The sequence below is a fragment of the Electrona antarctica genome, assembly GCF_951216825.1.
Source record: "Electrona antarctica genome assembly, chromosome: 10".
NCBI lineage: Eukaryota > Metazoa > Chordata > Actinopteri > Myctophiformes > Myctophidae > Electrona > Electrona antarctica.
The window spans coordinates 10,956,067-10,970,869 of NC_136791.1; the positions used below are offsets into that span (position 1 = coordinate 10,956,067).

Genomic DNA, 14,803 nt, shown 5'->3' on the forward strand with positions numbered 1-14,803 from the left:
GGACAGTTCAGAAACCCGCCTACCAGTTACATTATTGGAATGCAGGTTTGGACCTTTCAAACAAGATTTCTATTTTTTTCATTTTTTTCCCTATCAGTGCATAAACAACATCTTTGTCCATTATAGCATTCTAACTTTCCAGGCATAGAAAGCCTTGATGTCACTTATAGGCAGGTTTATGAACTGTCCACGGCCCTGCTCTGAGGGACAGACCGTGTAGACAAAAATGGTACCTTATTATCATGAGCATTAGTGAGGACCAATTATATGAATCTAGGTTGAAAAAGCGTGAAGTGGTCCTTTAACCAGCATAGATATTCTGGGGAAATCCTTTGCAGAAAAAAGCAGATACAAGTGTGGCACATTATGAGCTTGTAGGTAAGCTATTTTCAGCAAAGATATGTAATGTAGAGGGAAAACAGAAAAGACATGAGGGACTCTGCTGTGGCACATTGTGAGCTTGTAGGTAGGCTATTTTCAGCACTACCTACAAGCTCCTAATGTGCCTGCACAGCAGAGTCCCGTACTCAAGTTCCCTCAGCCTTATGTTCCCCCGGCCCATACTGTATGTTTCCTCATCCCAAATTAGGCCCTATAAGTTGCAGTGACTGCTTGTCATTAGCCTACTTGTCAGTCAGTCACTGTTGTTACACAACCCTGGCTGCCCATCACCATTATAAAACAGCTGCATTTTTACATTCTAGAGAAAAAGTAAAAGCCTCTTGTGGTGGCTGTGTCATACACAGATTTCACTATCAGTGTACTGCCTGTATGACGCAGACACTCCTAGAGACAGGGTTAGGGTGAGTGACTAAGCTCAGTGTTTTATTATGATGAGAGGAATACAATGATTCAGAGCCTGCATGGACAGAAGAAGGGTGCATCTCGAGAGCTGTTCTCAGCTTTCCTTAAAGCTCAGTCTGCAGAGCACGCGTTTCAATCTCTTTTCCATCACTCTCTGTCATTCTTCTTCCTCCTCGTCTGCCTCAGTTCCCTCATCTTCTTTGTGCTCGACGCTGAACAAGAGTGCTCTCGAGCATGTGCTCAATTTCTTCACAGGCCTGAAGGTCTCACAGACCTGAAGTCTCTTTGGAACTCCTTTGAGGGAAAACACAATGCACCAGGTGAATTATACGTCTCTGATTTATTCTCGCGCACACCCAGGTCTTATTTCTGAGCTGCCAAGGACACAACACAGTCGGACCGACGAGAGCTATTCTTCAGTCCCTTTAAAAGGAAACAAACATAAGTTCTGCCTGTGCAAGACATGCTGACACCTGCAGTGTTGCAGAGGCTGTTTGATGCCAAGGCCTGTGAGGCATAGATGTAAAGGTCTGCGAAGACCTTTACATCTATGCCTCACAACCACAAAACTCCACACAAATACTTCTCACATTGATTGTTGTAGTGTGAGAAGAAATCAATTTAAAGTAAACAAATCCCCCCATGTTTGCATCTTTTATAGCGATTATAGAATCATACACAAATGAGTGTGTCAGTTAGTGCACAAGAGGATGATTAGAAGACAGTCATTGTTACTGTGTGAATTACGTCCGCTTTGAACCCTCATCCAGTCTTTTTTCTTTTCTTTTTATGTTTTTTCTTTTTGGCTTTCGCCTTCATTTTATATTTTTTATGGAGGGACAGACAGTAGGCTGACAGGAAATGGGGAGAGAGATGGGGGGATGACATGCAGTAAAGGCCGTCGGGATCGGGAGTCGAACCCGCGGCACACTGCCAGACTGGATTGCCAGCCAAGGTGCCTGGACTGCTGAGCCACGGCCCAGGCCCCTCATCCAGTCTTGGCATCCTGTTCTTGGAGAGGTTCTGTAACATTACGTCAGTGTTGAGCTGGGCTCTTCAAGCACGATTTATACTTTGTCGTACGATGTCACTCACCGAAAATAGCAGATCTACAAGCTCACAATGCATTGTGGATGCAACAAGATGTGAGCATGTACGTAGATCAGCTATTTTCGACCATGGAGCATAAAATGGGCAATACTCCACAGTCCACACAGCATATTTTCTTTGACAACCAGCCGGTAAAATAACCTTGCAAACAGTTGCCAAGTCATGCTGTAAGAATACAACCAGTACGCCGGTATTCCTGTCATTGCATTATTTATGCCCAATAGTGTGAGAGGGTGGCTTAACTGTTAAGAGGTTGCACCATTTTTACAGCTTGGACCCAAGCTAGTTGAATGGTGTATTTAAGTGTACATTGTTCTTAAGCAAAAAAAGCTGAACCAAAGTCATCAGCTAAATGCTAGGGGGAAGGGGGTTGAGGGGGAAAAAAAAAAAAGTTTCATTGAACATAATACATATGCATGAATGACTGTAGTGAAATTAAAATGTGATTTCTGATTTGTGTAATATACACATCTACCATATACTGTAGATATTAGACAAACACATCTACTCTCCAGATCTGTTAAATTATATTTCCCTACTGTACTGCATTAAACCATAGCCAAAATATAACCTTTTGTTTTTATGGCTTTCGCCATTTATTTTATATTTTTTATGGAGGGACAGACAGTAGGCTGACAGGAAATGGGGAGAGAGAGAGGGGGGAAGACATGCAGTGAAGGCCGTCGGGATCGGGAGTCGAACCCGCGGCACACTGCCAGACTGGATTGCCAGCCAAGGTGCCTGGACCGCTGAGCCATGGCCCAGGCCACCAAAATATAACCTTAAATGGCAGATAGGCTTAATACTGTACGTTTTGACACAATGTTGCTGACTTTAATTTAACCTATATAACTTTTACTGAAAGCATCTGCATGTATTTTCCAGTAGCTTTCTGGGCCTCGACTTGACAACTGAGTTAAAGGTGTACTAATGAATAATGTATACTGGGTGGGTTAAATCAGACTCGCATCCCACAAGCTACTTTCCCTTTATTCTCCACACCATAATCCCCGTGTAGCGACGCTTGCTCTACAAGAGTATTTTCAGGCACTTTCATCCTGCACTGGGAATTTCATAGCACTCATCCTGCCGAGCGGACTGATGCTGCCGCGGTTTTCTTTATTTCTTATTCAGGGCTCAAGTTGTTGGAAAAACGCAGAAAAGAAGCATTCTCACAACCAAATCCACATTTTCAAGCTCCATTTAATGTCCTAGCAAAAGGAGTATGTGACTGTTCTGGGAGTGAGTAAAGTAGAAAGTGCATTTTTTGTTCACTGGAATCAACATAATAAAAAAAGATCAAAGCAGTTTTATGCCAGACGGAGCTGAATTATTAAGTTGTAGAAATAGCAAATGAATCAGTAAAAGGTACTCGTTCAGAGTATTTGGTGGTATGGTGTAGATCAAAGGCACATCACAGCTTTGTATCTCACTAGGGATTGTTGCACACGCACAGAAAACACACATACACATGCACAAGCCTTCATATACATATCCCGTGTGCATCTTGAGCATGAGTTATACTTGGATGCTGCACGCCGCGGATGCCAGACACCGTTTACGGCTGTTCTATACGAGCTCAGAACGCGTTGCAACGCGATGTGTCGTGAGCTTGTGTATCTGCGATTTTCGGTGCGCAACTAAGTATAAATCAGGCATTTACAGTCTCTTATGATCTACACAGTCATATCAATGTATATATCCGGCCAAAGTAAAACAGGTTGCATTTATTAAACTTGCATTGAGAATTAGTGACGCAAAAACGTTTAAAAATAAAAGGTTATCCATAGCATTGATTTTTTTTTCTGAACAGCCCGTGAACAGGATAATGTCATAGCATGTAAGGTATGTCCAACTCAGCCTTTATTAGAAGTGTACATATTCCCGGAGAAAAGTAAGAGAAGCAATGGGCAACCGGGAGGGTATTTTTCTTTTTCAAATTCAGTAAAGTGTATGCATGTTGTGTGTTTTCTTTTTTTCTTTCTCACTTTTTTTTTTAAATAGTTTCCTTAAAGAATGACCAATATATTCTTGGTTACAACTGTCCTCGCGCTAACAGTCCAAAGAACAAAAAAAAACAAAAAAAATAAAATTAAAATAATAAGGAAATTAACATTCAGTAAACATTCTTCTAAAGGTAGTTTCCCTTATATAATCTGATTTTTCTCTGTCATTATGTATACATAAACAAGTTTAATAACATACCAATCAGTGGTTATTTCACAATTGGAAAAAAAGCACAAAATGTTTTACACTCCTTTACAGGTAAATAAAAGTTTGTTTTTCTCGACTGTGTTTTCCATAAGGGCATAGCATAGTTCAGAGTTTGACTTTTTTTTCGTCATCAGGTGTCATAAGCAACGTTTCACTTTAGTCTCATCTTCCCAGATCCCCTCCTGTTTTCAGCTATTACATATTTAGATTCTTACATACAAATATTGACAAAATGGTGGCTTGTGCTTCAAAGCCGTCAAGTCTTTTCAATTACGATAGTAATAGTCATGAGGAAGAGGTCGCTGCTGGGAGGGAATGGGAGTCTCTGGAGGAGTAGGCAAGAGGGAGAGAGAGCGCGAGACCTATAGCTGGCCCTCGCCGCAATGGCCATCTTGGCTGCCACTTGGCTTCTCCGCATCCTGATTGGGTAGCTCCTTGACCATGAGGGTGGTGGCGCTCTTGTCTGAGACCAACTCCTCCCCGTCAGGCTCCAGGCCCTCCGGGCAGGGCAGCTTAAGAAGTTCTTCTCGTAGTTGGGCTGTGTGCCTCTGCATGGGGAGACAGACAAAGCACAAAGGGTTAATCCACTGGGAGTTCCTATCAGAGTTGGCCATGGGTAAAGTCATAATATATATACTCTGTATATAGAGTATATATCTTGTGTATAAATTAAGTTTAAGTGGACCAAGTATGCTGGCTAAGTAGCTCTAATCAAGCAGAAAAGGCAGAAGAAGTTGACATTTATTAAGAATTCAAGCAGTCTGCAACACAATCCCTTGCGCTGTAAAAATATCATCTCTCTACATCTGAAAGTTCGAGCCAAGAAAAAAAATGTTAAGTTGTTTAAAACGTAGTTGTCAGGAATACATTCTGCACATAATTTACCCATTTAGACATGAGGACGAAATCTGATAAACCTCTGTTTCTATGTCAGTGGTTCTCAAACTATTTCATGTCAAGGACCCCTAGAATTATATGTATTTGGCCTCCAACCCCCATCTCAAAATATGTTGTTCCAGGGACACCCCAGAAGCAAAGATTTGAGTTAAAAATGTTCGCTCTGAAAGGATATATATTCCAAATTTGCGCCACATTTTCACAATTTTTCAAAAATTGCAGACCTACAAGCTCGTAGCGCGGCACTCGGTGCCGCGCTATGAGCTGGTAGATCTGCTATTTTTCAATAGCTAAAGTATAACATAATCCTTAAAACACCAAAAGGGGTTCCCGCCCAAAATGGGTAAAACACTTCATCTTTGTGGTTTAACAGCACAACCGCACTTTCTATACCCTGGATAACTCAGGAATGCATACTGTATATATTAATTAGATACATGTGGCATGTTACCTAAAGATTGCAAATGTACTGTAGATACCGCTACATCTTTGATAAGACAATAAACAAAACAGGCCTAATGTCTCTCTCTGGGCCCTGTAGGGGTGCAGTCCTCATTCCTTATCAGTGGAGCTGGGATTATGTAGTGGGGATTAATTGTAGTTATTTACAGCAAGAGTGAGAGGAGGGCTGCCAGTGAGACTTGGGGGTTGGTGGGACTGTGTGTGTGTGTAAAGGCTTTTAATCAGCTACTCTATAATGTAAAATAAAGACACTTTCTGGAAATACAAAGCATTGGATGTCATATTGGATGTAGGCCTATCGTTGTCCTGAATCTCATTAAACACTTTCGCCCTGGGCCTGACATTATAGGTGAAAATGTTCAATAAATGTATATTAACCCATTTTGGGAGGGAACCCCTTTTGGTGTTAGCATTATGTTATGCTTTAGCTATTGAAAAATAGCAGATCTACAAGCTCATAGAGCGCCACCAAGTGGCGCGCTATGAGCTTGTAGATCTGCTATTTTTGAAAAATCGAAGAACGACTGACATAGAAACATAGCTTTTTCAGAAAACTGTCAGGATGTAGAAGACATTTTTAGAATCTGATCTCAGGTCAAAATGGGTTTAAAAAAACCAAAAAACAATCAACATTTTTCAAAAAACATCTACAAGCTTGTAGATGTGCTATTTTCCAATAGGTTTACTATAACATATGACATATGTACGCAGCAAGTTAAAATCAATGGTCATCTGTTAGATCACAATATGAATGCTCCCTTCTGTTTTGGAGGGCACCTCCACATCCCCCTAGGCTAGACTGTGCTCCGAGGCTGGGGTGCACGATGTAATACAGCATGTGTGTATGTGTTTGTACCTTGAGTGCAGCAGCGTGGTGAGACATAGTGCGGCCGACTCTCTTGTCACTGCTGTACTGTTGGATGTCTGCGATCCACTCCTCACACTGGGACATGATCTCCACCCGTTTCAGGTAAAAGTGCTTGTGGATCACCTGTCGAGCACACAACAGACATACAGGGTGAATTAGCATTAGAGCAGAGATGGACTTCTCCCTGGAAATAAAAACGTCTGGGTTTCCGAGGCTAGACTTCTCCTAGCACCTCCATTACTTTGAAAGCCAATGCTTGTGTTTATCTACGTTCACTCATGCAACATCTAACCATTAATCATCGTATGGATGTGTAGTTGTGTACTTCCCCATTTCTATTAACTAATGGTGAGTTTTCATGATGTAGAGGTGAACTGAGGATACCCAGTAGTGTAGTGAGAATCATGAAATGTATCATCTACAAATAAAATAACATACTGTAAACGCATTATTATTACTGTAAATGCATGACACACACACACACACACACACACACACACACACACACACACACACACACACACACACACACACACACACACACACACACACACACACACACACACACACACACACACACACACACACACACACACACACACACACACACACACACACACACACACACACACACCTCATTTATACTCCATGTTACATGGCAATGCATTGTGAGCTTGTAGATCTGCTATTTTCGGCAAGCAACATACTATAAATAACTAATAATTATTTGACTGTAGATATAAAAGGCAAAACCGCTTTCAAGTCTTGAGTTAATGAGAACCCCCCCCCCCCCCCACCAACATCACCACCACCTCTCTCTCTCTCTCTCTCCTGCTTTCAACCGACCTATCTTTAGCTTTCTAGAAAGAACAAGCAGTTGTTGACTTACTAGAATTATTTTAAGAAAGAAAATGAATAAAAGTAAAAAAATAAAATAATCATCCTCATTGGCATTACACTAAAAACTCTGCTTCCCATCATGCCACCCCCCCTGTAACCCAACATGCACTATAGTAATTGTAGAGCATGTTGCAGCGCCACTTGAAGGTAGGTCACCCAGTGGTATTGCAGCTGTCCGTACTCATAAAGTCATACAGGGACACACTTCAAAAAACTTTTGAAGAGTGGCAGTGCTTTCAAGGTTTGTGGTGTTCACATCTGAGGTGAGGTGATGGGTGCAGAGTGGAAGTGGATTGGATCGATTAGCATGCACGCTCCAATGAGCAAACCAGCAGGAGACGGTGATGAATTCAGTGGAAGCGAAAGAGAGGAAGAGAGTTATGCAATGGTGTCAGAGTGTGTGTGTGTGTGTGTGTGTGTGTGTGTGTGTGTGTGTGAGAGAGAGGGAGAGGGAGAGGGAGAGGGAGAGGGAGAGGGAGAGGGAGAGGGAGAGGGAGAGAGAGAGAACTGCTGTGTTTAGCTTATTTTGACAGCTCCACATTTTGTCTCTGATTAAAAAAACACATAAGACTGCGAATCAATGCACTAGGGCAAATCAAGATGTACAACTAAACTTCATTGTTATACATCAAGTCAAAAAACATGAGACAATTCAACAGTCCCAGGTAGGAAAAATGAATCTGTCATTTAACAAAGATGAAATTCACAGTTGAAGCACATTGAATTTGGACGTTGGTCATAAATAAGGACTGAACCGAAGGAACGTCCCTGTTGTGTCAGCAGGGGGGCGAGAGAGAACAAGCCACAAGTTCAAATTCTGCTTGAATCCTGCACTGCATGTCTTCGTCTCTTCCGTCATTTCACTGTCGCCACAATATAGCGCCTAATAAATTATTTTTCTCTTCATCTTCCCATTGCCGAGGGGCTTGTGAGCATTTATTACTGAGGGACTCGCATCATAAGCCCCCTGCTGTGAGCAGGGCCCTCGCTCCTCGACAATACGCACACACACAAAAACACACAAGCAATGAATTATGTCCATCAACCAGACAACCACATCCTCTCACCCGAGCCACCCTACCCTACCCTGCCCCCAGCCTCCACGCACTCTCGCCTCGCCACTTCCTAGCAACGGTCGCCAGGGCGGACAAATCAGTATGCAGTAACCGCTCGTCAATCCGTTTCATAGCCATTGTTATGGTGGCGGAGAGGGGAGATTAGTTATTACAGTGGCTTTTTACCAGGATCAATCTGAAGAGTAGCACGCTGAGAACAAATGGAGCTGGCCGACTGCCGTAATCACTCTCTCTTTCTGCATCCCCCTCTTCCCCCGTTCCTCTTCCCCCCCCCTCTCTCTCTCTGCCCTCTCCTTCTCCCACTACCTATTATTCCTTCCCAAACCATTGTACCACCCCCACCCCTCCCACTCTCTTTCCTGGTTGAGTTATTTCTAATGAGTTGCTCCCCACCTGATTGCTGGGGAATGCTTCAAGGTCACAAGGATGGGGGGTAAACACAGAAAGAAACGTTGCTCCTGCCGTCACAGACATTTACAAACAGAGAGCCGTCGCTCTCTCCTTCACAGCCATTTACAAACAGAGAGCTGTCGCTCTCTCCTTCACAGCCATTTACAAACAGAGAGCCTTCGCTCCCGCCTTCACGTCCGTTTACTAACAGAGAGCTGTCGCTCCAGCCTTCACCGCATTTACAAACAGAAGTGGTTCCACAGAGAAAAAAGAAGAGTTGGTACAGCAGTGCTCAATGACAGTGGGGAAGAGTTTCACACAATTGGGCTTTGATGCACACAGCCCCTGGAAATGAGCTTTTCTTAATTTAGTGCGTGTTAATACTATTTTGTGTTCTGCCATCATTCTGATTCTGTCTTCCAATGCAGGTGCATCTTTGGTCATGTTGCTTTTTCTTGCACAGACAGTGATATGATCTGAAATAAATGAGTTATAAAGTAATATATTCCTGACAATATGCGTTAATTTACAATTAAAGGTAGAAACATTTAGGGGTGGGGGTTCATGTGGCCCTGTGACTTTGTGGCATTTGGCTGCTCCCATCGATCACAGCATAGACAGAGCAAACGCCGCCATCACCATAAGTGCCTGGCGGATTAAATCCCGCTCGACAAATGACCTTTAAGGAGATGTACAGTACATACATGTGTAAGACACACAGAGGCTAGGAGGACACGGTAAGAGAACACGTGAGCGCTTCTCTGATCATCATACATGCAGTCACACACAGACGTGGTCTGCTGATGGAGTGGCCCGATTGACGTATAAACCTAGTGACCTTTGAGGTAATGCCGTCCACTCATTATACCTCAGGGCCACGGAGGGACCGGAGATGGACACAGAGCGTACAGCATGCACGGACTCACTTATCACACCAAGGGTCAAGGGCAAACATGAATCATGCAGCCATTAAAACAGTACTTTATCTTGCCTTTTGTGTATTCCTGTCGTGGCACGCTCCAGCCTGAGCTACCGTGCCCTGCTTATCCTGACCACAACAGTGAACCTCTTCACAGCTCAGGCGTTGATAGTGGATCAGAACCATTTCACAATCCTGACAATCAGAGCAGGGCTCTCTTTACAACGGATGGTTCGGGATCATAGATATACAAGTAAATGTATCATAGATAGGTCAGGAACACCCTACTTCTTCATCCACAACTGCGTATTTTGCTGGGGCCCGAAGACTCTTATTGTTATGCATATCGTAACAAACTTCACATCAAACAAAGGCATCACTTCATCTTCACGTTTGATGCAGTGTTAGTGTAATATTAAAATGATCATGATAACATTCTTTCTATTCTACCTTTATCTGGCAATTTGCAGATGCTTGTTTGTCAAAACGGGAGCTTGAATTTAGTTCCCATGGCACAAAAATAAATAAATCAACAGAAATGCATTGTCAAATAAGTGCCATTTCACAACCAATGCGGTAAACTCTGCACTGTTATTTCAATGTCCTCGGCAATAAGCCCCTCTGACCCACTTATGACGTGTGTGTGTGTGCGTGTGTGTGTCTGTGTGTGAATGAGTAAGTGAGTGAGTGAGTGAGTGAGTGAGTGTCTGAGAGAGAGAGAGAGGTCTGCTTTAAGTGAGGCATCAATGGGGGGCAGAGGACAGAGGGTAGCATGGCATCCCAGCTGGGTCCAGGCCGTACAGCAGATGGAACAAAGCCGGCCTCTGGAAAGCCAGCCGCTAGGACAGGGCCAAACAGTCAGGTTTCATTTACTCTGAGCTCCACACCATGGGCCAGTCCTCCATCTGGTTGGGTCATGTGAGAGCGAGGGAGTGACAGAGAGGCAGGTGGATGAAGGGAATAGAAGAGGTGTGTGTGTGTGTGTGTGTGTGTGTGTGTGTGTGTGTGTGTGTGTGTGTGTGTGTGTGTGTGTGTGGGGGGGAGATCCAGATTTGTCTTCTAAAATGTTAAGGGGCTGAATTACAGACGACATTTTAGAGATAGGCTGGCTTGGGAGACTAGGGATCTTAAAGCTCAATATATGCTCGATCGCACAACGTCACTTGCCGACGAGAACTGCTCTTCAAATTAGCGTGTCAGGCATTAGACAGAGGCAGAGACAGAAGATCAACAGCGGTGCATCTGGTAGATCCGTCCCAGACAGAAAGGTTTCACTAGAAATCAGGCAGAGCTGCATAGCGGTGACTAAACCTGTTGGCATTCTAAAGGGCAAATGGCTCACATCACTTCTGACTGACCGATGATGCCGATGGCGCATTAGAACAACCAGAGACATTAAGGCACCATCACGCATCTGGGCCATACAAGAGAGACATCTGGGCCATACAACGGAGAGAGACATCTGGGCCATACAACAGAGACATCTGGGCCATACAACAGACTAGAGAGACATCTGGGCCATACAACAGAGAGAGACATCTGGGCCATACAACAGAGAGAGACATCTGGGCCATACAACGGAGAGAGACATCTGGGCCAATCAACAGAGAGAGACATCTGGGCCAATCAACAGAGAGAGACATCTGGGCCATACAACAGAGAGAGACATCTGGGCCATACAACAGAGAGAGACATCTGGGCCATACAACAGAGAGAGACATCTGGGACATACAACGGAGAGAGACATCTGGGCCATACAACATAGAGACATCTGGGCCATACAACAGAGAGAGACATCTGGGCCATACAACGGAGAGAGACATCTGGGCCATACAACATAGAGACATCTGGGCCATACAACATAGAGACATCTGGGCCATACAACAGAGAGAGACATCTGGGCCATACAACGGAGAGAGACATCTGGGCCATACAACATAGAGACATCTGGGCCATACAACATAGAGACATCTGGGCCATACAACAGAGAGAGACATCTGGGCCATACAACAGAGAGAGACATCTGGGCCATACAACATAGAGACATCTGGGCCATACAACAGAGAGAGACATCTGGGCCATACAACAGAGAGAGACATCTGGGCCAATCAACAGAGAGAGACATCTGGGCCATACAACAGAGAGAGACATCTGGGCCAATCAACAGAGAGAGACATCTGGACCATACAACAGAGAGAGACATCTGGGCCATACAACAGAGAGAGACATCTAGGCCAGACAACAGAGAGAGACATCTGGGCCATACAACAGAGAGAGACATCTGGGCCATACAACAGAGAGAGACATCTGGGCCATACAACAGAGAGAGACATCTGGGCCATACAACAGAGAGAGACATCTGGGCCATACAACATAGAGACATCTGGGCCATACAACATAGAGACATCTGGGCCATACAACAGAGAGAGACATCTGGGCCATACAACATAGAGACATCTGGGCCATACAACAGAGAGAGACATCTGGGCCATACAACAGAGAGAGACATCTGGGCCATACAACAGAGAGAGACATCTGGGCCATACAACAGAGAGAGACATCTGGGCCAATCAACAGAGAGAGACATCTGGGCCATACAACAGAGAGAGACATCTGGGCCAATCAACAGAGAGAGACATCTGGACCATACAACAGAGAGAGACATCTGGGCCATACAACAGAGAGAGACATCTAGGCCAGACAACAGAGAGAGACATCTGGGCCATACAACAGAGAGAGACATCTGGGCCATACAACAGAGAGAGACATCTGGGCCATACAACAGAGAGAGACATCTGGGCCATACAACAGAGACAGACATCTGGGCCATACAACAGACTAGAGAGACATCTGTGCCATACAACGGAGAGAGACATCTGGGCCATACAACAGAGAGAGACATCTGGGCCATACAACATAGAGAGACATCTGGACCATACAACAGAGAGAGACATCTGGGCCATACAACAGAGAGACACATCTGGGCCATACAACAGAGAGACACATCTGGGCCATACAACAGAGAGAGACATCTGGGCCATAAAACAGAGAGAGACATCTGGGCCATAAAACAGAGAGAGACATCTGGGCCATACAACAGAGAGAGACATCTGGGCCATACAACAGAGAGAGACATCTGGGCCATAAAACAGAGAGAGACATCTGGGCCATACAACGGAGAGAGACATCTGGGCCATACAACGGATCCGGAGAGAGAGACATCTGAGATATGATCAATTTTCTTTCGGTCCTGACCCACACTTCATGACCATACAGTAGGTGAGAGTAGGAACTTAAATTTCTCGGTAGGCTGAGAGCTTTGCCTTTTAGCTCAGTCAGATCTCTCTCGGTACAGCGTCTACAATACAGCTCCTGCGGCTCAGATTCTGCGGCTGATCTCCTGCTCCATCATGCCCTCACTCGTGAACAAGACCCTGAGATCCTTCAACTCCTTCACCAGGGGAAAAGTCTCATTCCCTACTTGTGTTTCTAAAAATGTTAAAAGAATGTGTAATGTGTAAGTAAGACTGTAAGTACACTGTAAGTGTGTGCATCTCTGTGCCTGGCTGAAATAAAACCCGCCATTAAACACGGTCTGTCCTGCTCCTCCCTCTCCCATCCCTGCTGTCGGATGCCTTAACTGTGCTGGCTTGGTTACACATTATGCCAATATGTTTCTTACTGTCTCACACTCCCATTCAGACTGAAACACAAGAAGGGAAAATCTAACGTCTTGATGCATCGACGCAGGGATGTTCCTCTCTGAATCCCATCGATGATGCAGTGTCAACACAATAAGTGCCGAGGCTGACCACTAGCGCTTTATGGATATTGTGTTTGTGTGCCATCACTTCACAGCAATGACATTGGCCTTTTTGTTTTAGATTTCAAAATGCTCTCTGCGGTGCCCGACTGCCCATGCCACTTTGCTCGACGAAGTGGTAAACTGTCATTGCGCCGCGCAAGCCATTGCACATAATGGGTTTTAAAGTGCAGCGGTGCCGTTGCCGCATTCAAAGTGAAAGTCCCTTTGAGCATACAAGGGTGCCTCCCTGCTGTCATGCAGTAATTCTTTCAAGCTGTTGTGTTGGAAACTAAACTTTTTGAAAGAGCTCATGTCACAACAAAGTCGAGATGACAGACATCGCCGTGCAGCAGGCCAATGATAGGATCATTTATTAATCTGTCGGTGTCACTTGCCGAAAATATACTTATCTACAAGCTCTGAATGTGTTGTGATGCAGGTGGTTTCAATAAAATACTGTAGGTATCTGACTGACTTTTGTACCACCGTCTTAAACAGCAGTTTGCTCATAACAATTTCGGATCAGGTCATTTTTGGTGACAGTATTTTGGAGTGAAAATCATCCTTCGGTGGGCGATCGGCTCACCCCTAGTGTACACATGATTTAAGTTGTTTGGGCATGTTTTTTGTTGCCCATGTACTCTCCTTAGCATATTAGATTCGCAGGAGCCTGCCGGTTAGATGAACAGAAATGGTCTGCGCTCACATGAATCAAGCGCACCTCTCCACCCACCTGCCCGAGGCCATTGCAGGCCAGTGGAGGGATAGAGTTCAACGCCATTGATGCGGAGCACATATTATCCATCACATACACACCTGTCACACCTCTAAATCAAACGGAGTGGCCGCTGGCGACCCTCCCCAATATGAAAAGGTGGACTGAACCATTTGGACCTGATGGGGGTTAGGAGCCTGAGATTATGTGGGGCTAGTTAAGGATATCACCTCAGTGTGTGCTCTAATGGGCCCGTTTACGCTCCAGTGCAGCTGTGCATGTGGGGACATCCCCCTTCGCTCTCTCGCACATAGCCTGTGTGCGCGCGCGCGCACGCACGCACGCGCGCACACGCGCACGCACACGCGCACACACACACACAACACAGAGGCACCAACAGCGAGCTCACATCCACTCACCTCGAACACACACATTCACACATGCAGGCTATACTTATACGCACACTAAAAATGGAAAAGGATCTATATTTCAGCAAGCGACCATGTTGTCACTAATTCCACCCGACAATCTCCGGCTGCATAATTCAAGTCTGTACTCTATTCCTTAACTTACACTCTATAAATAGCACGTGCAAACTTTAGACTCTTGCACACACCAAAAATATAATGTGGTCTTACGGTGG

General features: G+C 44.7%; 1 protein-coding gene across 15 annotated transcripts in view; it reads right to left on the reverse strand.

The window, feature by feature from the left end:
- Positions 1–3,099: 3,099 nt before the first annotated feature.
- Positions 3,100–14,803, reverse strand: part of birc6 (baculoviral IAP repeat containing 6) — a 154,405-nt gene continuing 142,701 nt past the window's right edge. For all 15 annotated transcript variants that reach the window (XM_079512381.1, XM_079512387.1, XM_079512390.1 and 12 more), the window contains 2 exons: positions 6,344–6,478; positions 3,100–4,676 (listed from right to left, as the gene is read on the reverse strand). In XM_079512381.1, coding sequence (XP_079368507.1) covers positions 4,491–4,676; positions 6,344–6,478 — 321 coding nt within the window. In that variant the 3' untranslated portion in view covers positions 3,100–4,490. The remainder of the gene's footprint in view (positions 4,677–6,343; positions 6,479–14,803) is intronic.